The sequence below is a fragment of the Numenius arquata genome, chromosome 5 (assembly GCF_964106895.1).
Source record: "Numenius arquata chromosome 5, bNumArq3.hap1.1, whole genome shotgun sequence".
Classification (NCBI taxonomy): domain Eukaryota; kingdom Metazoa; phylum Chordata; class Aves; order Charadriiformes; family Scolopacidae; genus Numenius; species Numenius arquata.
Window position 1 is genome coordinate 1,166,073 of NC_133580.1, and position 27,611 is coordinate 1,193,683.

Below are 27,611 nucleotides of genomic sequence, written 5' to 3' on the forward strand. Positions count from 1 at the left end.
GTTTTCAACAACAAAAATATATTAGTGAGTTGTGACAGTGCTATAGGATGCTTCATAAGACAATGGGGAAAGAACAGACAACTCCTCGAGAGAGCAGTTTGGGTCTCCAGAACTGTAGCATTTGCCCCACTGCAGTTTACATATAAGTAAATCCTTTCTTAGCTAAAAGCAATAACACTTTTCATATTAATAGCTCTGAACTTTCATCCCTCTCTACTGAAGAGCTGGTAGAGCAATGGTGCACATTCTGACACCTGGTTTCTTGGAGCTGTGGTTTGGGTCTGAGAACTTCACTTCCCCAAGGGAGATCTAACCTAAGACCAACAAGTCAGAGGCACTGTGGCATTAAGTTCAGGGTGGGAGCCCCTTATATCAAACTTCAGCCTGGAAAGGGTTTGGAGTTTAGCTCCTTAGAGGTGTAGCTGCAGACAAGGGCTCCTGAGCTGCTCCCAACAGACATCACGAGAGGGTTGCTTCTACATGTTGGACAGAGTGATGGAATTGAAGTAGCTCAGCAAGTCCTCCATGGTGAAGTCCATGGCAATTCCTGACCCTGCATAACAGCGTTGAATCAGATCCTCAAACTCTTGGTACTGACGTATGAACTCCTGCTCCATAGCGTGCCACACCACCTACAGAAAAACAGACCATCAGCATATCTCATCACCCCGTGACAGCTATACCTGCTTTGCAGTCCTGAACCCTGCAAAGCATCATAGCATCACACCCAGATCACGCTCCAGTTACCGGCAAAAGGTTTTCCTCTGGGGACAGATACTTGTGGATTTTCCTGTAGAGGGTCTCAAGGGCTCTTTTTACTTCCTTGCCAGGGTATTTTTCAATGACCTTCCTCAGCTCTTGCTTGCTGTAGGCCAGCTGAAAGCTGACCTCCTCTTCTTTCACCCCTTGAGCCACACGGGCTTTCACTCCTTCAAAGAAGTGCTGGAAAGGTAAGGAGACGTTCACTGATGAGCTGCCCGAAGGTGGACTCCTGCATCAGGGCTGAAACCTGACCACTTTCCTCAGTTCCCTTCCCATGGTCCCTTTTGTTAATTGCTTTGCTTTGTTGTGAGCAATGAAATCATGCTTTCCTTCGCAGAGGAAGGGTTTGAAGCCATTGACGTAGCAGAGCTGCAGGTAGCATGAGACACTGAGCCGATCATCCAGTCAAACCTACAAGATGTTTGACAGCAAAGACTGGAAACAAATTTAAAGCAGTGGGCCCTATAAATAATTCAAGTCGATCTCAGCTCTGTGAGACATTTTAGGTCAGTGAGAAGAGGGAAGGAGCAGAGCGAGGAGGGGTCTTGGGAGCAGCCGTCACCTCTGGGAGGAAGGGGGATGCCTGTTTGAGTTAGCAAAGGCAGATGCTCCTAGCTCAGTTAACAAAGCAGCCGCTTGGGAAGTGTGAAGCTGTGTTAGACTTATGAGCCCAGGCAGCCGTGCAAAAAGAGACCAGAATCTGCCAGATGCAGACACGCAACCCAGAGCCGGGGTTGAACGGGTCCTCACACCACTGGGTGGATGATGAGTAGCAGAGATGGTACCAGCATCTGATGCTGCTGAGCCCTGCTCTTGCTGTGCTGCAAAGTGAAACCCAGCAGAGGTATGAGAACACGGGGGATGTGACAACACACTAATATAATCCCAGGCTGGGTTTGGGGAGGGGTGATCTGAACACCAGTTAATTCATACTTTTGCGAAGGGCAGTTGCCCTTTGAGACCCAGGGAAGGCTCAGTTTGCCCTGTACTCACATTGAGCTTCTCCAGTGGCTGGCCCAGGTACTTGATGACATATTTCTCCATGTGCTCACTATACCTTTGCTTGGCTTCTCTCTTCTTGCCCTCCAGGCAGTGGATCTTCTTTTGGCACAGGAAGCAGTGAATGTGGTGGAAATTTTCCATCATGACCATATCTGTGTTCACCTTCAGGTTTGCTGAGGACAGACTATTGACTAAAAAGAAAGGAACAAATAAGGTATGGAGAGAAGACCCTGCAGGCTGGGTCAGGGGGGAGATGAGCTGCAGACTCTGTCAGGCTTTGGTCACCAATGGAGAGTTTAACTAAGAGGTGAGCATCATCACAGGTTGTTCAGCTCCTCAACCACCTTGCCTTGCAGAGCTCTGGGGTCGTGACATTTAATAACTGTTTACCCAAAAGAGTGAAGAGATATCCAAGTCCATCCCTGACCAAATCTGCTTCTGACCCGGGTGCCAGAGCAGCACATCAGTGTGGCACACACTCAGCTGCTGAGTGGAGACATAGCTCACCACGCTGCCCACCACTCACCAGCTGGTCTGGAGAAGGCAGAGCTTGAGTAGCTCATTGTGCATGCAGAACGGAGGGGCCCCTTCTCGCTCATGGCAGTAAACATGTCATTGGGTTGTCTCATTGGCAGGGGGGTTGGAAATAAACAATTTTTAAGGTCCCTTCCAACCCAAACCCTTCTATGATTCCATGATTTGCCTGACTGATGCATCCAGCCACCAGCCTTCATACTCACTGCTGCTGAAAACGCTGCTGGCCAGCCTGAGGTGCGCTTTGTCCAGCTCCCCTCTCCGCTGAGCTGTCCTGAACACCTCTTCCGAGAAGTCCACAAACTCCTCAAAGTGGATCACAGAGGGCAGGATCCCCCCTTTCATCTTGCTGGGCATCTTTGCCTCTTTGATCTCTTTGCACAAGGTCCCCTGGCACCAACACACAAGACAGGGCACTCTCAGATCTGATGTGACCCCAGTGTCATTTCATGGCACGCTGAGGAACAGGCCAGAAAACAAGCAACATAACCAGTTGTGGGTAATACTTTCTTCATTTAGAATATCTTCTATGGGAAGATGTGTGAGTTTTCTTGTTTGAGACATGAGGCTGTGCTAGCTGCCCTCCTGGGGATGGTGTACCTGGTCGCCCAGACTAAGAAGTTCTTTGCTCAGACACAGTGCTGCAATGTCCCCACACAGACCCCCCACAGCTCCTAGGGCAGAGGCCTTCACCACTGACACTTTTTGCCCTTCTCAGGCTGGTTTATGAGCAGACTGGCTGCTCCAGGTCTTGACACAAACAGAGGTTGATGTCAATATGTGGCTTCCCTCGACCTCAGGGGACTCAGAGCCAGGTTCCTTGGTCAATTCTGATGGGCTCTCAACCCCGCCCAACATGCTCCCCTTCCTGCTGCTTGGTTCTGGAGCATGTCCTGCAGTGCCAGCAGGAGACCAGGAGAGCTTGACTCCAACCATCTGACATGCTGCCATTGCTCCCACACTGTCCCAGTACTCTTTATGAGGGAAACCCGTTTGGTTTGACCATCCTCGTAAGAGGAGGCACAGATGGCACTATGGTATATTGTGTCTCATCCACCTCATACAGACACAATTGTAGATGCAATGAGGGTCTAGTCCTCCCAAAACCAAAGAGCCAGATCCCTGCCTGATATACAGCAATACTGCCTTCAATCAAGATCATGTTAGAAGTTTAGAAGATTCTGAAGGAGGTCAAACATCACTCAGGTCTACCTGGGCTTACTCCTACTGACACTCACAATGCATCTGTTGAAGCTGCTCTTGGCCAGGAGCAACATGTTGCCCAGGAGACTGTTGAGGAAGGACGAGGGGAGAGCTGAGGAAGAGCCCCACATCTCAAAGACAGAGTCGTTCAAGGTAACCAGGACCTGCAAGCAGCCGAATGGGTGGACCTTATTGCAGACATCTAGAAATCCTCTCAGCTCTGGTTCCAGGCAACTGAAGATCTCACTCAGCAGCCGGGTCGTAGGTTCTTCTAGTCTTAAAAAACAGAAAAAAAGCAAGGAATGAAATGGGGAGGGGCATGCCCCTGTGGCCAGCTGCAGAGCCAAGGGCAAAAACAAAGAAAGGATCAAAGCCTTCTTCTATATGGCAGTGGAGCCTGTTTACACTTGGGTCATCCTTCTACTCTTCACCATCTCTGCTTGTGGGAGGACCTTGAAGTGTCTTGTTTGCCAGCCAAATGAAAAATTTGAGTGTTTTTATACTGATATTTTTTGTAAGGTTTCTGTTCCACAGTACATTTTCACTTTTTGACATTCCTAATAAGGAAATCAACCCCATCAAAACATAGGGTTTTGCATGAAACATAAACCTCGCTTTCTGTTCCGCCCTGAAGCAGAGGTGCTGTGATGGGGGGAGGCAGAACCAGTAGCTCAGCCTCTCTGCACACCCAGCTATGATGCCTCCTGGTTTTTGCTATCCAGGGTGCAAACCTGAGACCACTTAGTAGACATCAGGATGGTCAAGAGTGAATAAAAATCCTTCCATCAGTTCCTTGGGCAGTTTCTGTTGGACACTCCAGACCATGTCCCTGTCAGAACAGCCAGCTGTATCTCACACGCACGTACTGGCTCCGAGGCTTGGTGCAAGGAGGGTCCTCTGGAGATGCCATGCTCTCTCCTCCCTTAGTGGCCGACGCCTGGAAGAAAGAATGGGGTGGAAGTTATGACCTGTCTGTCCTCCCTCAGAGAGGAAAACTTGAGATCTGAGTTTCATTTCTGCTGCCTCATACTGGAGTCCTGTGCTTAATGCTTAGAGATCCTGGGATTTTGTTGGAGGTCTCAATTAAGTTCAATTCAGTTCTCCTCTGTCATCAGAAGGTCTTGAGCTTCCCCACCACTGACAGAGGACAAGAGCCCAGGAGAGCTCAGGTTTCTGGTAGAGGTAAGCAGCCACTCCACTGTGCCTGCTGAGGCTTGTATCAAGCTGGAAGGAGGACTGGCTAATGGGACTAGAGAGGACATAGTCCTTATGCTTACCTCCAGCACCTGCAGGTCTGCAGCATCCTGGCTTAGCTGGAAGAACTTCTCAATGAACTGCTGCTCCGCAGTGCAAAGGGGCTGCAGCTCTCTCAGCACCTGCTCCAACATCTGCTTAGAAACCATCAGGCACGTTAGAAAACCCTTCTAGCACACACTGAGGACACTGGAGTAGATGTCCATCTCCACCTGAAGTGACATCTAAGCCAGGTCAGCGGTACAGAGCATCTCTGCCTCTGCTCCGGGTATGCAACACCAGAAGAAGACACATGGGATGGGTTGCAGCACTGGCACAGCCCCCATGGGACACGTGAACCCGTTGGAAAACCTCAGCTCCTTACCTTGGTGACGTTGCCTTTGTCCGGTGTGTCCTCCTGGCCTTCTTTGCTCCCAGGGAGGCTCCATCGAGCCTTCTGCTTGCTCCCCATCACCATCGGCTTCTCCAAGCTTTCCTGAAGACCTGCATGGTACGTTGGTAGGTGGTTAGACATCTCCATCCCTCTTGGCCTCTCCAGCTCCTTTGATAATTTTAACAGATTTAAATGTCTCTTTTTATGTCTGATCTTACACGGGAATCGGCCTTTTCCTGTTGGATTCAGATACATGGGGGATACAGGTTTTGCTCTCATTTTTTTTTTATCTGTTTCTCATCTGTTTCTCTTTTTCATTACTCTTTTTTATTCCACTGTCTGTGGTGTTTACCCCTGTGCTATTTAGTGCTTAGTACTAACTCTTGAGGATTGGGGACTGAAAAATCCTAGGTGATAAGAGCATAAATCAGCAGAAATGTTTCAGGAAAAATATTTGTTGCTTAGTTTTGATGGTAAATTGCCATAAAACAATATCCAGGCAGGGGAGAGGGTTGGCTTTTTTCAAAAACTAGCCTTCTAAAATTATAAAAATACACCTGTAAATTAATATACTTTTCAAACACTGCCAGGTTTTACCACACTGTTTTCACTGGCTGCTTGGCTTAAATGGAAAAGCAGAAAAAAATTCTTTGAAATGTGCATTACAAAAATACTGTTATACTCACTGAAAGATATCAGTGGGGAAACATCCATATTATTTTCTAATTAATTCTAAAAGTTGGTATCATTCCACTAAGACCAGAGGTCCCGGGTGAGTCAGGCCAGCTCTCCAGTTCTCATAATATCCAAAATATTCTTATTCAAGCCACTACCTGCAGGGCTTTTACCTTTGGAAAGATGTCCTACGCACTGAGCAGGGATGAGAGATGACAGCCAGCCCTGCTCGCAACCCCAGCCTTGTTAAAACCATGGAGAAAATTAGTAAGCCGCTTCATAATCTTTTTCCCACCCTTATGCAACGGGTGATGATAATTTCATTTGCTGGGAAGTGGCAAAAACCAGGAAAAAATATCTCCGCACAGCAAGCAGGAAAGAGTTTTATGAGCCTGTAAATTTTAGTGTGGAAAAGGGAATGGGAAAACAAGGAGAAAAGACTTAATTATTGGCTCACTATTAATTATAAACAGCTTGGGGTTTACCTTCTAAACTCTCCCATAACACTGAAACACGGCAATAAATCATCAGGGGGTATATTTAGAAGCGACCAACATAAATAATCCTTGATGAGGGCAGGAAATCAACCCTAAAAATTCACGGCCATGGTAATCAGTAGAAAGAAAGAGGCAGAGGGAGCTGGAACGAGCCCGGGACATCTGAAAGCTGGGATGAGGGATGTTATCAGACAAGCGTCCTTGCAGCCGGGGCTCTCATCCGTGCAGCAGCTCACCCCATGGAGCAGCTGAAACCTCAGGGAAGACCTTGGGTGAGGTTCCTGCAGAACTTCATCAAAGCCAAACCTTCCCTGCAAAACAGCCTGAGACCAATTGATTTTGCAGAAAAAAATATTTCTGCAGGAGGCTCCAAAGGTTCCCCAGGAGCTGGGAAAGGCTGTGGTGGCTTTTAGTGCCCATTGCCCTTCAGCAGAAGGACACATGCCAGGGTGCTGCTGGCTCTGCTGAGCCAAGGAGAGGTCAACTTCACCTCTGGAGGGAGGTGATGGTCCCTCCTGCTTTGTCCCCAGGGGCAGGTGGGTGAATCTCAGTTGGTGGCACCCCAAGCCCCAGGGAAGGTGCCTTTTTGCAGCCGGCAGAAGCTCCGTGGATACAATTTTCTAAAAATTCCCACTATTACTAGTTTTAATGCGCTGCCCACCTTAATGATGGACTGAGCATCCCCAACCAAGCCTGGGGCTTCCTACCTGTCCCAGTCCTCTTCTCACCCTGGGGAACAAAGGCACACCTCAGCACCAGCAAAACTCATCACATCTCATCCCGTCAGCGGGAACAACGCCAGCAACGAGTGGGTGATTTATAACAGTGCAGTAACAGGCTTGTAGCCATCAAGGTGTCCTTCTGTTGCTGCAACGGGTTTCACAGACACTGGATGTTCTCCTGGGATTTTAATTACTCCTGTTTTATGGGACTCATATAGGTATTAAAGATAGACAAAGTACATTTCCCAAAAGGGAATCAGGCAGGCTGGCTACAACACATGTCCTACACCATCTTTTTTGATATTTAACAAGCCCATTTTCATAAAGGGCTTCTTTAATAGCGTTCTCTGCCCCACAGGGTCCCCCATTTTAAGGACTTTCTGAGCAGACCCAGCTGTTCTCTGGGAGGAGACAAAACTTGGGTGCTTTTATTTTCTGTTGCCTGGCAGAATTAAAGCCCCTTGCTCAGAGCCCATCAGTCACTTTGGAAATAGGAACCAGGGCCTCTTTATCCTACGCACAATCTTTGTTATTTCCTTCTGTTTAAATAAAAAGCAATCACCCTTCTTCAGCAAGCAGTGCTTGATCACATTACCTTATAAACCACAGATCGGAGTTTGCTTCCCCACTGCTAATTCCCCAGGCTCGCCTGCTGCCAGCAAGTTCATTACCTCTTATCAGGAATTCCTATTTTTAAGCAAGAAAGAGCATGTTTCCCCAGGAAACGCTGTGTCCAGGCGTGGAGGAGAGAGGTGTATGAGAGGAACATTGTCTTTTTTTTTTTTTTAGCCATTTGTTTTACCCAATGAGGCAGGTGAGGCAAACCACACGTCCCTCTCTGCCGGGCTGAGCACAGGAGCTGCATGGGGAGATGTTTCCCGGAGGAATGAGACATAAAACACCTGGAAACTGGAAGCAAATCGGTCCTGACTAGAAAAAAATCTCACTATGGGTGCACACACACTTGCTCCCTAGTAGGGTAGGCAGTGGTGGACATCCAAAAGGACAAGACCCAGTGCCAGGGATGGCAAAAGCAAGCGAGCCCTGGAGAGCCACGTGAACTGGCCATGCCCTGTCCCAGTACATTATTGCCATAACAATATGGGAGATCTTTCCCCAGGCACCACATCCATGATGAGCTGGAAAGGAAGAACAGGAGCGATGCTCTGTTCTTCTTGGGGCCCTCCACAAGGGCCATTCCATCCTGGTGACCAACCCATCACTGTCTGCTTGAACGTTGGTGTCCTCCCTGGTGTCCAGATGGCAGAAGGGGGGGCTGCCAAAGCCTTCAAAGGATGGGTACCCCAGATCCAATGAGCAATGCATGAAGTGCTCTGCTACTGCTGGGTCCCTGCCACCTCCAAGGAGGGAGGAGGACATGCAGGGTGACAACGTGTGTGGTAACAGCCCCGTAGGAGAAGTGTCTTCCTTTACAGTTCCTATGAAATGCTATCCTTTTACAGGAAGTCCATATCTCAGCATTGTCCTGGGATTGTTATTACTGCCTCTTTATATTTTCCTGTTATTTTCTTGCTATAGGCTTGTCTGAGTCCTCCAGCATCAGTGACAGCTTGTAGCAACAAGTACAACAGGTTAACGGCATTACACACAAATAATTTCCTATCATCTCTTTTCAGCATGTCCCTTTGATTTAATTGCCGGTTACCTTGGTTTTAAATTACAAGAGAGTAATAATGTCTTATTGACTTTCTCTGCACAACTTAGTTTTTCACCCTTTTTATCATGTCACTACTTTTCTGCTGGAACTAGTGGAGAGGTTTGATCCCTGGGTTTTCCCCTCTCTTGGCCCCATAGTGTGGCAAATCATTCTGGCATGGAAAAATGTTTCCTGTGACTAGAAAGATTTTTTCCTGGAGGTGTTTGTTTTCTCTGTTTCTAGCAAAATTTCAAAAAGGAACATTTTGATTAAGGATGAGTATCTGAGCTTCTACTGTCTCTTCCTTCCTTCAAATGGGATACATTTTTGAAAATGACAAGTGGTGGGGAGAAAAAGCCCCAGTGTTTTTCCTCTTCCCCTTTTCCTTTTCTTTCCAGTGGCAAAAGACTATTTAGGTGAAATTTTCCTTCTTTCTTTTTGGGACTTGTGTTCTCCATGGCAAGTAAATGTACGCTGCCAGTGCTGCCCATCCTGGTTTGGTCCCATGGCCCCATTCCGTTTTCCTGGCTAAGTGTCTTTCCCAGGGGAGCTGGCACTGGGCAGGAGAACCTGGAAGGGGTGGTGAGTATGTTGAGATGCCCAAAAACGGGAGCTGAGAATTGTTCATGTGTCCCCCTCTTCATCCACAGCCACCAGCATCTGGGCACTGCAATCTGCTGCTGTTGGTCCAGCTTGGACTGGGACAGACTGGGGCAGTACTGGGAGTGCAGCGAGGGGATGAGCGGATCTAGAACTCAGGTCCGCTCCTGCTTCTCGGTGCTGGTCCCCCCTTCTGTGAGGCTGGAGCTGCTGCAGCTGCTGAGATGCAGAAGAAAGCTACGCCCAGTGCTCCAGGGCCAGCCAATGGCCACAAGACTCAGAACGAAGAGGAACCTTCTTCTGTCACCCCAGTGGGGGAAAAGCTGCCAGCAGAAGCACTGTCCTATTCCCACTCTTGTGCAAAATGCTGCTAGCACAGGGTCTTTGTGTTCCTGCTTGATGCTCATCAGGTTCTTCAGGGATCCACAGAGCGGGGAGGAGATTACATCACAACACCCAGATATTGGCTCTTCCCTTTACAGACAGTTCTGAAACGGAGAGGAAGGGCCCTGGAGGGCTACAGAAATGGAAATGCATGTGCAATGGTCTGATCCTGCAGCCTGGTGACCTTCAGGGTAGCTCCCTCCAGCTGCCCATGGCCCAGGCCCCCTAACCATCCCTTGTACCCCATCCCTTCATCACCCCAGAAGACAAAGGATGGACAAATATCAGGGCAGCTGGGTTGGACTGGGGCTATTGGTGTGATCGCTGCTGTGTGGCCAGAAGATCCTCTGCAGGGAGGCAGAGCCCTTTGCCAGGATCCTTCGGCCTCCAGCCCCGTTTCCTTCCCCCGGCTTCATCCTCTGGCTCCAGGCTCTGGACACGAGTGATGAAGTAGGTGCAGAGCTGGAAGGAGCCATGCTAGCATTCTGATAGACTAAACACACCACGAGAAGTGGTTTTTGACATTCAAGCAGGGCCAGGCTGGCATGGAACTTTCCATTACAGGGCTTTGTTTTGCTGAAGGAAAATGTGACTTCTGCGCAATCAAAAACTTCCAGAGGAGACAGATCAGTTTCTCTTTTTATCTCCAGAAACACACGACTGGAATATTTTGACTCAGATGCAGCGATTTCTGTTGAAATGATCACCTTGGGACAACACAGCCCCGCAGTCAGCTCACTATGAAATCATTCTGCTCTCGCAAATATTGCTATGAATACACTCATGTCTTTAGGGACAGGCCTGGTGCCATCTCTGTGCAGGGAAAAGAGCGTCTGAGGAGTCTGTGGCCAGCTCTGCTTGGATGAAATGGGGACCAGGCATTAGACAGACAGTGCCATGTCCCACGCCCCCCTCCCTTATGGCTCCTCAGGACACGATCTCAGCCACCCATAAATCATTTCCGAGTCCTTCAAAGGGAAGGTGCACCAAAGCTGCAGCTCTGAGAAGCAATTAAATAAAACTCGATCATACAGGGAGCTACAGCTCACACAAAGGCTGCCTGGTGTGAGGCAAGAGTCAGCTTTGTCACATACAGACACATACAGACCCAGTCCATGGAGGAGAAAGTATATTCACGGAACAAAATCTGGGGAAGACACCTACTTGCACAAAAATCACTGAACAAAAGTCATATCTGCAAATCACTCACTTCCTTTTCTTCTTCCTAACAAGAAGATCTTGGCTTGTTCAAAAAAGGCTTTGATTTCCCGGTCATAGAGTCTGCTGAGGTTCTGGGCATAGACCTGGAGAGAAGACAGACACAGAAACTCCTGGTGTACCTCGTCTCTCTATGAACAGTGCCCATTTCACAGCTTTTCTTCAGCTGCCCACTTAAAACAAAAGTCAGTAGATGGCAACTGAAGCAGACCTATTTGTTTTGGTGTGTAAAACTTTCTTAAAAGGCAAAAACCAGAATGAAAAATAGAAATGAAGCCTCAGTGATATAAAAAGAACTGGCTCTTTTACTTAACAATGTCCCTATTAACAGAAGAGGATGAGGACTTTAGGATGCCCCTTCCCTGGAACCTTTTAAATAAAGCAGTGTTGAACACAGTACAAGATTAACCACCTTCATTTAATGCTTATCGCTCTCATCCAGTAGAGAAACAGCCAGATGGAAGCAAAAAGACCAAATTTTAGCATTTCAGACCTTTTCCTTCAACACAATGTCCACCACCAAGTCCCAGACTGCTTTCTGTCGAGTACAGAGGTCCAACATCATGTGGCCAAGTTGGCCAGACTCTCTCCTAGAAGGGCCAAAGGCTGGAAGCTGGTGGGTGGTAGGGGTGTGGTGAAACCAAGCCCTCACCACAAACTGACCAGTTTGACTAATCCGTTCCCGCTGGACAGTTTGCAATATTTACTCAGGATTTCAGCCGTACCTTGGGGAGATCACAGAACAGAACTGGGTTGGCGTTCCTCAGCCAGGCCATGAGCGGGGTGTAGGGGACCAGTTCCTCATGGCGGAGTCCATGGCTTGGTGCAGAGAGCTTGTCAATGGGCTGACCAAGAGCAGGGACCTGAGCGTTACCCTAAAGCAACAGAAACGGCAGAAAGAGTCAAATAAAACAGCCTTGAAAAGCTCTGGAAAATAATTGCTTTGTAATTGCCCTTGAATTTCCAGTTCTAAATACGTTTTGAGAAGAAAATTTAAAAGGTGAAGCAGAACAGGCATGATCACTTTGAAGTTTAGTTTTAATCTCATGTCACAGGAACAATTCTGAGCCCAGAGGAACGAGCTGGCTCACCAGTAATATGTGGGATACTCCAGATAAGCACACTGGTCAGGAGAAGACACAGGAGACAACCTCATTGTTGAGGATCATGCTGGAAACTGTCCCTGCAAGCACTGGGAGGTGGGTATGTCTCTGGGGGGATGCAATGGAGGGGAAGGATGCTGCGCAGACGATGCAGCCCATCTGCCAGGGACATCGCACCCACAGACTCAGTCACGTAGGTGGGATGCAGGTGGAGCAGCTTTCTCAGGGATGTGTCCAGCCAACATCTGAAATACTCCAAGGATGGAGATCCCACAGCTCCCTCGCAGTTCTCTGCCAGTCACATCCCTTCCCACAGTCAATGCTTGAAAGTAAATGCTCAAGATTTAAGGACATAATGCGAAGGATTTGGGAGTCGCTCACAGAATCACAGAATGATATGGGGTTGGAAGGGACCTCTGGAGATCATCTAGTCCAACCCTCCCGCCAGAGCAGGTCCACCTAGAGCAGGTTGCATGGTTGGTCCTTTTCTCTTCACAAAATTAAATCTGGAAGAGTAACGTTTTCATTTCAGATTTCTCCCCACAGAGATATTTCCACCATATCTTTTAAACTGCCAGACGAGCATGTGAAAATGTTAATCAAAGGATCACGGTATTGGGCTTTTATCCTGGGATTTTATGTTACAAACAGACGAACGACCACCACCACTCCCCAAGTGAAGCAAGAAAATCTAAAGCGAAAATCGTCATGGCCAGAGGATTAATGACCATCATGGGAGGGAACCTGATAGATGCAGAATTGTGCTGGTTTTCTTCTGCGTGCCTGCAAAACTAACCAGAGGGCTGGTGGGGAACAGCAGGGGGAAGACATGAGAAAAGAACTCTTTGGGGAGACACTTTTTGGAGAATCCTCTTACGGTGGCGTCCCCTATATCGTTGGTATTATTTTACCAACATATTTAAATCTCTCAGAATTTCTAGCTGCCACATGAAGAGCGAAGCCCACCTGCAGCTCGAAGATGCTCGTAATGTGACCGATGAAAGAGCTTTCAAAGTTCTGCTTGAGTGTTTCAAACATGATCAGCTGCTCAGCCACAGACTGCAGTTTCCGGTAACCTTGAGGGAAAAAAAAAAAGAGAGAATATCGTGATATGGAGCAGCTCAGACTAACATCATGGCTGCAGACCAACATCACTCAGCACACTGGCAAATGAAACAGCTCTTCAAGGAGCAAGCTCTGGGATAAATACCACCACCCAAAAGCCAACACAGGGAAAAGGATTTGCTGTGGTCCCAAGTGAATACAGAGAGGGAGGGAGTTTAAATTAAAAAAAAATAATAATTGCAAAGCATCCATCAGACCGACCATGGCCAAGGAAAGATGTCGAGTCTCTTCACAAGGAAAGCATGGGGTTTTGTGCCAGGATCAAGTCCCTGTGCACAGACAGGTCTCCAAAAACACCCACAGTGGGTACTGCTACAACCGATTATCATTTTTCCATGCCCAAGTACTGACAACTGGGTTGCCCCAGGAGACCACAATTTCTAAACATGTCTTTCCACCACTTCCTTTCTAAACGATAAGAGGTGTTGTACATAGAGGGCAGACAACGATGCCTTACATCCAGGTATTTAGCGGAATTGTAGAGATGCTTGTCGTAAGTTTGGCTCAGCTTTAACATAAAATGGACCAACCAGTGCTTGGTCCAGCAGGAGGTGCCTACAGACCTGCTGGTGGAGCGTGGATGCCCCAGCTTGGTTGTTTGCAGCAGGGACTGGATTTCCCTAGGAATGGAGCAATTCCCCCTCCCCTTCCACCTACTTTTCTCCATGGATGTTCAGAGGTAACATTACATTGCCTTTCCCAGCCCTGCTTGACTGTGCTTCCGGGTGAAGCTGCTGAAGACTTTGAAAGCTTCAGCAATATCTCCAGAGGAACACCGACCCTTCAAGGCTGTTTCCCCAGCTTTGGGTGTGCTGCAGGGAAATAATGTTTGCAGCTCTGCACCTTGTACCCCAGCTCAGTGCTGCTGCTTAACTTCCCAAATACATGCCTGACTTCTAATTTCTTTCTTACTTGTCCCAGGCAGCCTGCAGGGCTGCCCAGCAAGGGTGAGAGCTAATTCTTTGGAACCCCTTCTCCATCTTCAGGGGTTCCGGGGCACCTGTGGAAGCTGGACAGCATGGAATGGTGCTGTGTGAGCAGCACAGGTTGTGAATGAGCCAGGGGGTGTGCTGTCTGCAGACATAAATCTCTGCTCTCTACTCACCAGGCTGTATCTGGACGTTCATGCAGCCAGACAAAGCCTCTGCTGCAGCAATGCAGGCTCTCACTCTGCTGGGGCTGGAAAGATCTGCCCGGCTCAAGGCATCACAGTGTTCCCTGCTGAGGTTGAGGTGGGTCTGAAAACAAAACCAGAAAAGAACAGGTACAAGCCCATCCAGCTTCTCATCCCTTCTCATCCCATCCAGAAGTGCTACCTTCAGCTGCTGGGCTGCATCAAGAGGACCATGCTGCTCTGTCCCCACCAAAAACAAAGGTCTGCAGAGTAACAGCTGCAGCAGTCCCAGAGGAAGCCCTGGCAAAATCTGGCACGAGTTTCCAAAGGGCCAGCACCTCTGGGGTCACTGCCAGCAGCAAAGCGATGGGGAGGAGAAAGAAAAAGCCAAGGGAACTGCAGCTTGAGTTACTCAGAAATGAAAAGGTCAATGGCAGAGAGGTCACCATAAGCAGTGGAAGGGAGGATTAGCTGTGCTATTACAGCACAGTTCTTGCATTTATGGTATTTTATGTTTGTAAATAATTTCCTTTCCCATATTCCCAGAGCTCATCAAGAGCCTTTCCACTGGCTGTGAGTCCCCTGTGCCGGTGTCTCTGTGGCTGTAGGGACTGCAGGGAAAAGCTCCTTAATCCACCACGGAGGCTGGGACAGGCTGATGTGCACAAAGACCACCGCCGATGGCAGACAGTGACTTAACAGCTCAATTACCTTCAAGGGTGGGAAAGAAGAAGAAAAAAATAAAGCAAAGGAGAGAAAAGGAACGGGGAAACTCCCATCAGTGGGAAGAGAAACTACAGGGTCTGTGGACAAACAGCCTCTCCAAGGCAAGAGGGAGTCCCCAGAACACTTCTCCCATGGTACCTGTGTAGTTTGCCCCAGAACCCATCAAAGTCCCCAGCAGTTTCTCTGAATGTGAGGTTATCAGTGCTGATGGGAGCATGCTTTGAGCAGAGGCAGGTGTTGCTGCTCTGGCTCTAATTGCTCGTTAAGTACTATGCTTTTGTATTCCTGGGTAATGATAATTGGCTGCTGAAATGGCTATTATCTGCTAATGAGAGCTGGTTTTCCCTAGTACAAAGATATAAACTGGAAGCCACCAAGTAGAGGGAGGAAGAAATCAACTACCCTAAGTTGCTTTGCACAAGAACCCCCACAAACCAAACACAGGGATACCTACAATTTGAAGGCACAAGGCTGGGAGGATCTCAGGGCTTTGGGAGGAAGGGTAAAGCACTGCCCCAGCAGCCTCTGAGCAGGTAAGGAGAAGGTCCCAAAGCTGCTAATGAAAGGCAGACCACAGCATCCCAAGTGAAAGTGGAAGATCCTTGGCATTACTCCATTTGATTCTCACCTCGCCCATAAAAAGGAGCTTCAGGGACTCCTCTTACAGTCCTGGACCACAGTGAGGGTACTGCACACTGTGTCTGCTGCTGGTCCACCTGTAGTCCATCCCAGCTGTGTGGCTATCCCTATATCTCAAGACAACAAAGTCCCTCATTTCTAGGCCAGAGAAGGTCTGTAGCCTTTGCAGACAGACAACAGTTTTCAGAGTGTTTGAGCTCACTGAAAGGTTTTTTTCCGACAGATTCAACAGGCTGAAGATTTACGTTTTTGCAAATCCACGTACCGTGAGGAAGAGGATCTCATCCATCAGCCTTGTCTTGTTGGAAACGATGCGCTGTAGCAAGGAGTCTTCCTGGTGGATGTGGTCCATCCGCTCCTTCATGCTTCCCAGTAACTCGTCGTAGATCTGCAAGGACTCCTCCACTTTGGCCACCTCTGCCAGGGCCTCGTCAATGGAGCTCATCAGCTGCTTCTCAGAGGACATAATGGCTCTAAGGTTGGCCTGTGAAATGGAGAAAGAGAGGGCTTCAGCAGTGTCACAGGGACTGATCACCGCCTGACCTTCACCTTCCCAAGTCAAAGCAGAGACCCTGTCATCATAACGTGCAAGATGCTGTTATAATTGCAGCTGTCCTGCATCACTACGTGGTCAATGTCTTATCTTGGCGTTTGGCTGAATGCTATATAACCAACCATCCGCAAGTCTCAAATCCAAAATGCCAGAACAGACCCCTTCCCTCAGCGAGGTGTACACTCAGAGGACTTTCATCTGCCATAGCAAAGCGGTTCCTGCAGAGTCACCAGCCAAAGCCGACCACGAGAAGTGTACAGCCTTTGTAGGTTTGGAGAGGGTACCCAGCCCTGCTGGCTCCTGCACCCCACTTTTCCTTCTCTGCACTAGGAAAGTCCCAAGTGGACGCTGCATGGAGTCTCCAACCCTCAACTGGTGAAGCCCTCTGAACTCCTGGGTGTCCATCCCACATTATGTGTAAGGAGATGTGCCAGCTTTGAGGCACAGGCTGTTTCTGCCTGGCTCTAACTGCATTTATGCAGACCATGGCTGTGCCAAGTGCCTGTCACGGCAGGTTTCGCAGAGCTCCGGGCACTGCCACTGCTGGCAGGGTGTCACCCGGCTGAGCTGCTCTGCCAGTGGAATTAATAACCGGGTAAATCATGCATGAGGCATGCACATATATATGTCGCTAATATGGAAACCGAAGGCACGATTTGCCCAGGGAGATCTCGGGCGCTTGTTTTGACGGGCGGTAGGGACATAACGGCGTGTTAATTGCTGCTGACAAGCTCCGCTAGAGATTAACTGCTTCCAAATGTTAATTGTATCGTTTTCAGGGCCTATGCACCGTGCGGAATATCAAAGACAACAATCAATAGGCACAGGCCTGGGAGGCATGAGGCTTCCAGACTGCTTTTTTTCTCTCCATTAATAAAGCTTTTAAAGAAGTTTGTCTTCGCTGGAATTCCAATTATCTGAGGTCTTTTTCATTAAATGAAAAAGAACAACAGAAGTACTTGCACCCCCACCCCCAGCATGCCTTGTGCTCTGCTTGCCAGCAGGAAACGATAGGAGGAAGAGAAGCAAAGTCTTCTCAACCCAAATTCAGGTTATGGTGGCTTGATCCTACCCCGTGGCCTGAATTAGGAGTGTGTCTGAAAGCACAGTAGATGCTGGGCATCTAGGGTCCCTGGGTTAGGGGCTTTCTCCTCTTCAAGCTCCACCTGCATTGCTGTGGGGATGAAGATGAGCTGGCAGCTCCATTCCAAGGGTGGTTCATGCAGGGCAAGATGCTGGAGCTTCTCCTGAAGCGTGAGAGCTACCCTGAAGCCCACGCCTGGACCGGGTGGCTTTGGTGTCCCTGGCAAAGCAAGGATTATACTCTCCTGTGACAAAGGTAGTGCTGTTCGGGGAAAGAAAGGCCTGCAGGGAATGGCTTCGGATGTAGGCAAGTTCACACAGGATGTGGAAAGGTCAGAGGAATTCTGTAGAAAAGCAAAGCCTGATATCACAGCAAACACAGCAAAGCATCTCTATCAAGGGGTGGAGATGAAGCTACCCCAGTGCAAAGTGATGCAGCTTTCCCAGGGAAGGCAGAGGTTTCACTTGCCTGCAGGATTTGAAGCGGGGCTGGCTAAAGCAGGCAGATCCTTATCTCCAAAAGCACCAGTGATGCTAAGCCGACACTCCTTTTGCCTGGAGCCCAACCATCCTACGCAGGAGGGAGCAAACAGCCCCGCTCCCAGACTGCTGCTTTCCAGCCGCACGACAGGGGACCCTGCCCACAGCTTCACGTTTTATTAAATGTCCCTAAATTACAGCCATAAACCTCCTGCAGGCCTGTTGTCGCCGTGCCTTCGGATTGTCTTATTAGGGCTTAACAGACCCAGGGGGGGGTTGCCGGAAGCAAAAGGCATCACCGGCACCAGCGGCAGGGCAACTGCTGGCAGAGGGGGCTCTCCAGAGAACAACTGCTCGGGTGAGAGTAATAACCCTCCTGCTGGAAGCTGCCGGCCTTCCAGCGGATGCTGGGATCCTGCAAGGAGGGATAGAGGGAATACCAATGGCAAAATCAGAGCTTGCCACTCCCCGGGCACCCCGGCCGTGTTTTCCTCCCCTCTGAAGAGGATAAGAGCTTTTTCTCTGTGGGTGCAGTGCTTCGTGATCCCCAGAAGAGCCGGGTTAGCAGAAGGCGATTAGTTTTGTAAGAGGAGGGACAAGGTGTTATCCCTGGGGTGTGGGCAAAAAAACACGTAAATATATGCATGCGCCAGTCCGACGTGCCGGTATTAAAAACACTTAATATCGTAGATTAAACCTTAGAAATAGAAACATCTCCTTGATTAATTTGTATTAGCAATAAGTGACAGTTATTCATCAGAAGGCATTAAAACAATGTATTCGACAGCGCCTTTCATCTCAAAGAACTTAATAGAGATTTATTAGTTGCTCTCACAGGGTATTTTACAGCTGGGAGACAGAGTCGCAAAGTGCCTGCAGGACTTGCTGAGAGCCAGCAGGAGCAGACCTCAGGAGTTTAGTCTTCCAAATTAACTACTAAGTTTCCAAGGGTAATAAGCCATATGTAAATACAAATTGAGAATACGGAAAATACTGGATCTAAAGGAGGTTGGATTTAGGTTTTCTGGTTTCTCGTACGTTTTAGGATATTTCCTTTGGCTTATTTTTCCCCCTTTGTTCTTCAGTTCCCTACCCACAAAATCCTAGCACCAGATATATTAGCATAAGATGAATGCTCGAAGCAGCTATCTCATTATTTTCCTCCAGCACTCAAAGAAAAGTTATCCTCTGCAGAAATGCAATAAAATACAGCAACTCTAATCAAGTAAATAAAGCTCACTAGTCTGAAAATAATGTGCTCCTTCTTCATTGGCCCTTTCCACTACAGTTTATGTTTTATTTTTTTATCTCCTTCCAGCTCTGTTTCATTTTTTCCCCTCTTTTCTCTTTCCCTAGTTGCTGCATTTCCTTCTGTAGGGATCATTGTTGGCCCTTTCCTTTCCTTCCAGCCGTCCCTCTGTCAGACCACCCTTTCTGCACCTCATCACCCCCATTTTTTTTTTTACATGCACTTTCACCCCCTCCCTCCCTCCTCAGCAGCCTTTATCCTTCCTGCCCAGCTTTTTCCTGTTCTCCCCTTCCCAAGGTAACTAAAGTGCTTGTGCTCAAGTTAAAAAGCAAAAAAAAAACCCAGACTGAAATAACACAAATTGTTGATATCTGTGATAACCCTCATGGCATTGTGGCAGGACATGTCCCCACTGCTTCTGCATGTCCCGCTTGTGGTTGTCCACCATGGACCAGGGGCTCCAGGGGCTGCAGACCTGGCTGTGGACCCGGCAGGAGCCTGGGGAGCTCTGGGTGCCCCGAGAGCAGGCTAACCCTCCTCATGTGACACCTGGTCCCATGCAGGCACACAGCATGGGCATCATCACCACGTTTTCCCCTTGGGGGAGTTCCTATAAATCCTTTCCAGATGTGGATAAAGCTGTGGAACTGCTCGAGATTGCTGCTGACGGCTGACCTGGCTGGAGGCATGGCTTGTAGAGCAGTAAGGACCAGAGGCAATGCCCTGAGACAAGTTTCTTCTGCCCTGGTGGCTACAGAAATTATGTAGCCCACACTGCGTGGGACACAGAGACCTTCTGGGAAAGAGGTCCTGGAGCTCCCTGGTCTCACCCACCTCCCTCAGCCAGCCCCGGAGCTCCCCACTTCATTTTGCCCCACACTGAGACCCCTACCCACCCCTGTGCCATCCCCAGGAATCATAATCCCTCACAGCTCCATGTCCACATGCGGCTGGGCTCCATGTCCTTCCCTGCTGTTTGGTCTGTGACACTATTTTATTCTAATCCTCTACAAAACCGATGGTGGGCTTCATCTGCCCCAGGTTGGTCGGTCCCCGTGAACACTGGAGGGACACCACGCCAATGTCTAAGGGTGGTTAAGCTCACCAGAGACAGACACTTGGAGCCTGGCTGCCTGGACAGTACACAGTGGGACAAACCCTGAAAGCAGTGTCCTCCTGACGTGCTCGTGAGATGCCTTTGGAGCTGAACTAGCATGGCACTGAGATGACTTTCTCTCAGATCAAGTGCTCGGAGCAAACAAAAGAGCAGCTGATGCCCAGAGATTCCATCCAGACACCTTCTTTTCAGTTGGGTCACAGCCCCTGGCCCCCTTACCTCATCCAGCACATGGAGGTCATTGCTCAGCTGCTCTGCAAAGGACACCAAGTTGTTCACGAGGGGCTCGTACTCCTCCATCAGCCTCAACACATCAGCAGCTTCCTTTGGGGTCATCTCCTGGTACGCACTGAGCTCCTCCTGGCTCTCGGTCTTTGCAGCATCCTTCCTGTCTTCTTGTGGTCCTTGCCTCCCTGCATGGACAGGAGGAGACATAGAGGTGGCCAAAACCTTCCAGTTACGTCATATTAACTAACATTAGCCCCAGGGGTCCCATTGAGTCCAAGTGACATGAGTCCAGTGGTCTCAGCCTGCTGGTGAGTTAGAACAAGATCACGGCATGGAGCAAAGATGTGGGTGGGATAAAGGGTCAGCTTTGTAAGAGGGACCAAACAGACATTTGAGACACAATTTGAGCTCTGGTTGTGTTTTTCCTTGCTCACCTCTCTAGGATTGTGTGTTGGGGCAGGTTGACACCTTTGTTATACAAAGCTGAGACAAATTTCAGAGATGAACAGGCCTCTTCTGACCGAATATACTGATAGTCATGTGTTGTAGAGTAAAATACATTTTTATATCCACATATATATCTGTATTTTTTGATATACTGCTGGGGAACGTTCCCCAGCAGGCAGCCAGTCTCCCCCTGGCCTGATGTTACCAACAGTTTACTGCTTACCCTGCCCAGCCCAGAGTGCAGATAGCATCTCTGAGATAAGATAAATTGTCCATCTATTTTCCTTCCCAGCCAAGTACTGTGTCTCCATGGCAAGGGTCGGTGGATAAATCAGATGATTGTGCCTGCAGATACACAAAACATGGATCTTCCTGCTTCCCTCTCACGGGTACCCGCCTCAGCACCTCCCGTCATCCCCCTTCGCTCTCCAAAATGTATTCACCTCCTGTTCCTAAAAGTAATGACAGTGATGATGCAAAGCACCCAAACCACTCCGAGGGTGACAAGGAAACTAATTACCTTCTGCTGCACAGGAGGGGACATTCACAAAGGTGACAGAGCCGGCAAGGAATCGGTGGCTCAGCTTCCACAAGCATCTGATAAAGGTTTTCTTCTCATCAAAGCTGCTAGCGGTCCACTTGTAAACCTTATCGAAGTGCAGATCAAAATCCAGGCTTGCCTAGACGTCAGCAGTTAATTAGCACGTCAATTAGGTGCCACTTGCCACACCACATCCACTCAGCACAGGTTTGCAGCACATTTTAAGGTCAGGAACTGATGTTGTGACAATACCTTGGGCACCAGGAGGAAAAAGACCTCCTAGGTGAAGGAGTGAGGGAGACAGACACATCTCTACGCTCCAATTTCAAGCTCTGGGGTCTCTGGTGGCCCCAAGAAGCCCCATGGACACCACCACAGGGCTTAGATGTTAGAGGAGAGAGCTCTGTCTGCAGGGGAAGCTCAGCCCCTTCAACCAGGGGGATCATTCTGACCTCTCCCTGAGACCACCTGGCAAAAAACCCATCTGGACATGGGGAAGGTGACCCCAGAGAGACCAGTGCTACTGGCCACACCACGCCGATGACTGGACTGGTTTTGGTGGAGCTGCACAGGTATAGTCAGACTCAGACCTGATGAAGGGCTAAAATGGGCTATTGTCCCCACCATCCTGATGTGATGGTGTGGACAACACCTTATGTGATGGACACCGACTGTTCCAAGCCAAGCGTTAACTGTTGTCAGAAGTCTGATTTGAAGTCTTTCAATCAATGAATTCCCTGACAAGCTCTCTATTTCCAGGCTGACAGCAGGCAATTCCTCTAGTTAACAGCAAATGTTTCTGCATGTTTCCTTCTTGCAGATGTAGACATCTTTCCCTGGACTTCTGCTGCTACCTCAGAGCAGGAGGGTAGGAATTGAGGGGTATGTCCATGGCACTTGGCAAATAATCACAGGCATGATAAAAGCACTGAAAATAAAAGGATGGACGGTGATTCTGACCCTAGAAGCGGACACCAGGACACTCGTAGTGGGTCAGGCCAAGCAATCAACCAGTCCCAGTGTCCTCACCCAGCACGCTGATCTTGTTTCAGATTATATAAATCCCTCACCTTTTACTACAGGTTTTGGGAGCTGATGAGAATGCTGATGAGTTTTGACAGTGGCCAGTGGCAGATGCTTGGGAGAAAAAGCATTCAAAGGGCAAGTGCAGAGTTATATTGCCTTCAGGATTCCCTGCCAGCCTCCAGCAGCCCGTGACCCAGCAGCTCACTGAGCCAGGGGTTGTATCCCCAGCCCGGTGTTTAACAGCCCTTGAAGGACCTACTGTCCCTGATTTCCTCTAATGGCTTTTCGAACTTATTCATAGCGTTGGCATCTACAGCATCCTGTGGCAATAAGCTCTGCAGTGTAAGGGTGTGCTGAATGAGAAAGCTGGAATCGACCAGAGTCACACATTCAGGGTAAGCCCTGCACCCACCTCACCTCCCACTGCAGATATTCCCCTCTGCCATCCCCATTCAACCTGAGATCTCAAACCTCTCTTTAGTCCAGAACTGGGAAAACCCAGAAAAAGGCTTCCACAAGCACAGTCCTGAATTCCCCCCAGCAGCACTGTGGTACCACACGTGCTTCACTTGGCATCTCCCACCCAGCGCCCCATCTCCTGGCAGGGGAAGGTCACCTGAGATAACAGGAGCATGGGCTGGAAAAAGAGCACCCTTGGCGTTTCCCTGGGTTGTTTTCATCTGTATAAATATCAATATCTCTACATCTATTTATGCCCAAAGAACATAATCTCATGGAGGGGAAACTCCAGCCACGGGAGACTCAGTATTTGCCACTAAATGGTATGTGGGTGGGGAGGATGAGGGAGGCTGCTGAATTAGGGACATCCCACAGAAAGAAACTCCTTCCTGCACCATCTCATTAGCTCTGCGGCACAGCCTGATCTCATCTTCTGGAGAACTTAGAAGCCGCGCTTATAATTATCGATACTAATCATCATAACATTGAGTTTATGAGGATTGATGCAGTCCTGCGACGCTTTAAAGGTTGCTTTCTAAACCCCTCCAAGCAATACATCACGCCCCCGCACTGCTTTGTGGGCTCGGCAGCAGCCCCTGCATCGGCGCAGAGCCGTGATGTCCTGGGGAGGAATTTACAGCTCTGGTGGTTTATGGCGTGCCTTGTGAGGAGCGATTAAAGCAGGGAGGCATCCGTTAATCGCTTCATAAATATTAATACCGTTTTGGTCAAGGGAGCTGTAGCTTTAAGCACCGCTGGACTTGCAGTGTCAGGACTTTGCTGGTGCCAGGGAGCAGAGGGCTTCCCAGCGCAGCAGAGCAGACCTGATGACCAAAGCCCTTGTTGCTGTGCGTGCTGAATATCGACCCACAAGCTGGGGTTTGGGCTGGAGTCGATGGTATCTGCTAAGCAAGCTCTTGTTTTGATTTCCATGGACCTGCCAAGCCATGGAACAGGGAGGGACTGTGCTGACTTGAGCACTGAGCTGCACTGGGGGGCCTGCTGCCACGGTGGGACCATGAGAGTTGTCAACATGGCCTGGCCTCAGCCTCTCCTCTGCCTGGGGACCTTGTGCAGCAGCTTCAGCTGGTGAGTAGACCCTGTATTTGGAACGGTGTGGGAAATTCTGCCTGCCTGCATTCAAGAAAGATCAATCCAGCCTGGAAGAAGCAAGGAAGAGGGCTCCAGGCATGATAAAGGGAAGAGAGAAGTCAACGCAGAAGAGGACACTAATGGGTCAGGCTGCTTAGCCTGCCAGAAGGAAGGTTAATAGGGGAGATGACCGCAATCTAAAAATACATCTGCAAAGGAGAAGAGCTGTCTAACTGAAAGGACAACCATGGCACAAGCACAAACAGGGATGATGTGGGCAGGAACACAGGCTGGGAGTCATAAGAAGGCTTTAGCCATCAGGACCACCAAGTTCACTCTTTGCCTCCCAGTAGGAGGGGGTTCAAAAATATGCCAGCACTTCAAGACAGTGTGATCAGTTTTTCTCATTGGGATGGTGAGTGAGGGGGACAGGACTGAAAATCCTGGAGGTATCTTGTAATCCTAATTCCTCAGGAGACACAAAGCAGTTTAGAAGACCTGGTGGTGCCAGGCTCATCTGCTAGAGGAAAGCTCAGGCAGGATGAAAGAATGTAGTTCCTTGTGCATGGGAAAATGCAAGGCAATGAGATACCGGTTCAGTTCTAGCCATAGGATCAAGATGCCCTGCAAACCTGCAAATGTGATTTTTCCTTTCAGACACGCTGTGCAGATGTACTTTGTTTGTCCTGGATGTAGAACTGGAAGGCTGTTCTTTTTCTCATTTATTTCTATGCTTGTGAAAACCCAGGCACCTTGCCAAAGCCCCTGGAACATTCACATTAATAAAAAAAACCTAATTATAACAACTTTAACGACACTCTGCCAGCCCCAGCAGCAGAAAGGGAATGTCTCATCCATGGTTTCTTTCCCCAAAACCTTAATGTCACCCTAAAAGCACAGACTCACACTGACTCCAGCTCTCTATAATCCCTCTTTCAGTAAATGCCTCCATTTAATCTTTAAATACCCCGTGCAAATGTCTGTCAAGAAGCTTTGTCAACATGGGTCGACAGATGGGCCTGACAATGTGTTCTGCAAATGCTGGGGACCTGACAAGAGCAGTGCTTTGCAGTCCATCCCTGAGGGATGCTGCAAAGAGCTCCAGGAGGTCCTCTTCCTGAGGGATAATGAGAGTTTGCCCCCTGATTTTGATGGAAGCTGTGTCCATGCAGCAGTCTCCCAGTCATTGCTCACCCTGGTCGGGATTTGGCCAGCCTGATGTTTCCTAACTGAGAGAGGGATGACTCAGGAGGGAGGAAATCACTCCAGGCTCAGCATCCCCGGCACAGGCATCTGCCAGGAAGAGAGGAGGGAAACGAGAAGTACGAACGCACTGATGTAGGATGGAGGAACCATCCAGGGAGGGACCTCAGTTTACCATACTCTAGCAACCAGCTCTGAGGGAAGGCAGAGGGCTTTTAAAATTTTTTTAATGATGGTTGTTTCCTCAAAATTAGCGTCATTTAGGCTGGTTCAGTCCTATATTAGAAATCACACAGAGCCCTTCCCACCATCTGAATGTAGGGACTGAGCTCCAGAGGACCTGAATCCCCTTATAGATATTGACCTGTGTCTCTCTGGATTCATATTCACATCTCTCCCCCATGATCAGTTCTGCCCTTTGCTACAGAAGGAAAAAATCAATCCTACCTGGTTGACAGTCTTGCCATCTACCAGCTTCAGCTCTGCCAAAGGCCACCTGTAGGCTATCTTGTACTGCTCTCCTCGGTCTACCTTGACCTTCACCAGAAACGGCTGCATCGGCCTAAAGGTGTCCACTGTGGATGAGGGACAGGGAAAAAAAAAAAAAAAAACAACAAAAAACCACAGTAATATTTTTATCCCAGTACACAAGAGTTCAGTGTGAGTAGACAGGTACAGATGGATGCACAGACATTGATTTTGCATTGTGGCCATGTGGAAAGATGCGACAGGGTTTCTACCAGCTTTTCTCTTGAGTATCTAGATATGGGAAGTGCTCTCTGGGGTCTAATCCAGAGTATTTTGAAGACTCTAGAGGGATTCCCAATAATTTCAATGAGTTTTAAACCAGGTAATTTTGCTCTACACAAGGCACAAGTTGTCAAGTGTTGGACTAAATGATCTCCAGAGGTTCCTTCCAAGCCCATATCATTCTGTGATTTGATAGTTACATGCCATGTTGCTGGCCCTACAACAGGGTCCAAAAGCACTGTGTTATTTGACTGATACCCACACTGATATCCCATCAAAAAATCAATTCCAGTGCCAATTAGTTTACGGTCACCTCTTGGTTCACCTGGGAGGTCCTCACTGTACATCATGCTGGATATTATAATTTAGATCTCCCACATGAGCTAGGTATCTCCAGAAAGCTGACCTGAACAGTTCCAGGGGTAACTCATGTATTTTAGATGCTCCTTTTAGGGTGGCTACATCAACCCTTGGAGACATTCCTCCTGGCCTCCACTGAGGACAGAGGGAGTTGAAGCACATCATTTAGGTCAAACACTGTGGCTAAGGCTGTCAGAAGTGAATCCTGTAGTAGGTGACAATTCTGTCTAGAAGCTCATTGGCAGGAAAGTCTCTCACCACTAAGTTTGTCAAAAAAAACTATTCTAACAACTTCTCAGGAGTGATGGAGCAACTAGAAAAGCCCAGACCAAAGGAGATGGAAAATTTCCCAAAAATTTCCCAAAGCACTGGCACCTTTGGATCCTAATTAGATAGTTACAGACTCATGAAGTGTCTGGGTCCTGCTAAAACCTTCACCAAAACTCTGGAGGGAAAGAATGAGGCTGTAATGCAGTCTTGTGTTAGAACGGTTTGTTGCTGACCTCTAATGACAGATTTGATGCAAATGGTAAAAAAAAATAAACTGGTGGAGGGAGCAATCCTGCAGACCCCAGCTCTCTGACAGAGAGATCACCCGACATTCGAGAGGGAACTCGTGCTTTTGTTGCCAGTTCCTGACATACTACACCGACATTGCACAGCTCCCGTCTTTGGATTAGGATTTCCCTCATTTAATCTTAAAATGCAGCATTTCAGGTAGTGATCATATCTCTTCTTCCAAATCAGGAAAAGAGCCATCAGAGACCAAACTCTCCAACGAGGGCTGCAAGAAGCCTCCCTGGGTTTGCAACTCAGCCTGTCCCCCAATCCCCTGGGGGTTCTCACCCACAACACAAAGAATGGACATCTTCTTCTTCTTCCCCGTCTTCCAGACACGAATGGTTTCCAGCAGCCTCTTTTTCTGGGGGTTGAACACATCTTTTTCCAGCGAGCTCCAAAGGGAAGCCATGGTGAGACCCCAACAGTGGGAGCTGCGTGTGCCTCCCGCTGGTGCTCGTGGTCACCTCAGGCTGCACAGCACCTCCTGTGGAACACAAACAGGCTGGAGACATGATGGACATGGACCTTCTGGAGCGGGTCCAGAAAAGGCCATGAAGATGTTCCAAGGGCTGGAGCTCAGAAACAACCAGCAGTTATTACAGCCCTTGACCTAGGTGGTGAGGGAATAAGCCAAGTGGCTAAATGTAACTAAAAAGTTACATTTAATGCAAATATTTTAGTCAGAATTAGGGATAAATAAAAAATAGAGACTGTAGGAAAATAATAATATTTAGAACACGCACTTTGAATGTTTTTCTAAGGGAAGTTAATCGCTGCTGAAATTTACTGGTTGCTCTGCAACGAACTGAAACATGTGAGACCTTCAGCAGCTCCCTCCCCATCACAACGGGGCTTTCAGCTCAGCCACATGGTT

General features: G+C 48.6%; 1 protein-coding gene across 1 annotated transcript; it reads right to left on the reverse strand.

Moving 5' to 3' along the window:
• Positions 1 to 5: 5 nt before the first annotated feature.
• LOC141464632 (exocyst complex component 1-like) lies at positions 6 to 27,146 on the reverse strand. The gene is made up of 17 exons (XM_074147652.1): positions 27,023 to 27,146; positions 25,514 to 25,641; positions 21,266 to 21,425; positions 20,290 to 20,483; positions 15,854 to 16,072; positions 14,215 to 14,347; positions 12,951 to 13,060; positions 11,607 to 11,756; positions 10,874 to 10,967; positions 5,120 to 5,238; positions 4,779 to 4,889; positions 4,368 to 4,438; positions 3,537 to 3,777; positions 2,505 to 2,688; positions 1,756 to 1,955; positions 748 to 942; positions 6 to 632 (listed from the first exon to the last, which is right to left on the reverse strand). The coding sequence occupies exons 1-17, from the start codon at positions 27,144 to 27,146 to the stop codon at positions 477 to 479; spliced, it is 2,589 nt and encodes an 862-aa protein (XP_074003753.1). The 3' UTR covers positions 6 to 476.
• Positions 27,147 to 27,611: the final 465 nt, after the last annotated feature.

Coding starts and splice junctions, on each gene's coding strand:
- LOC141464632 (XM_074147652.1), bottom strand. CDS start 27,146: ATGGCTTCCCTTTGGAGCTCGCTGGAAAAAGATGTGTTCAACCCCCAG. Junction 5,239..10,873: donor GTTAGGAAGAAGAAAAGGAA/GTGAGTGATTTG, acceptor CGTACCATGCAG/GTCTTCAGGAAAGCTTGGAG. Junction 2,689..3,536: donor GCAGCTTCAACAGATGCATT/GTGAGTGTCAGT, acceptor TGTTGGTGCCAG/GGGACCTTGTGCAAAGAGAT.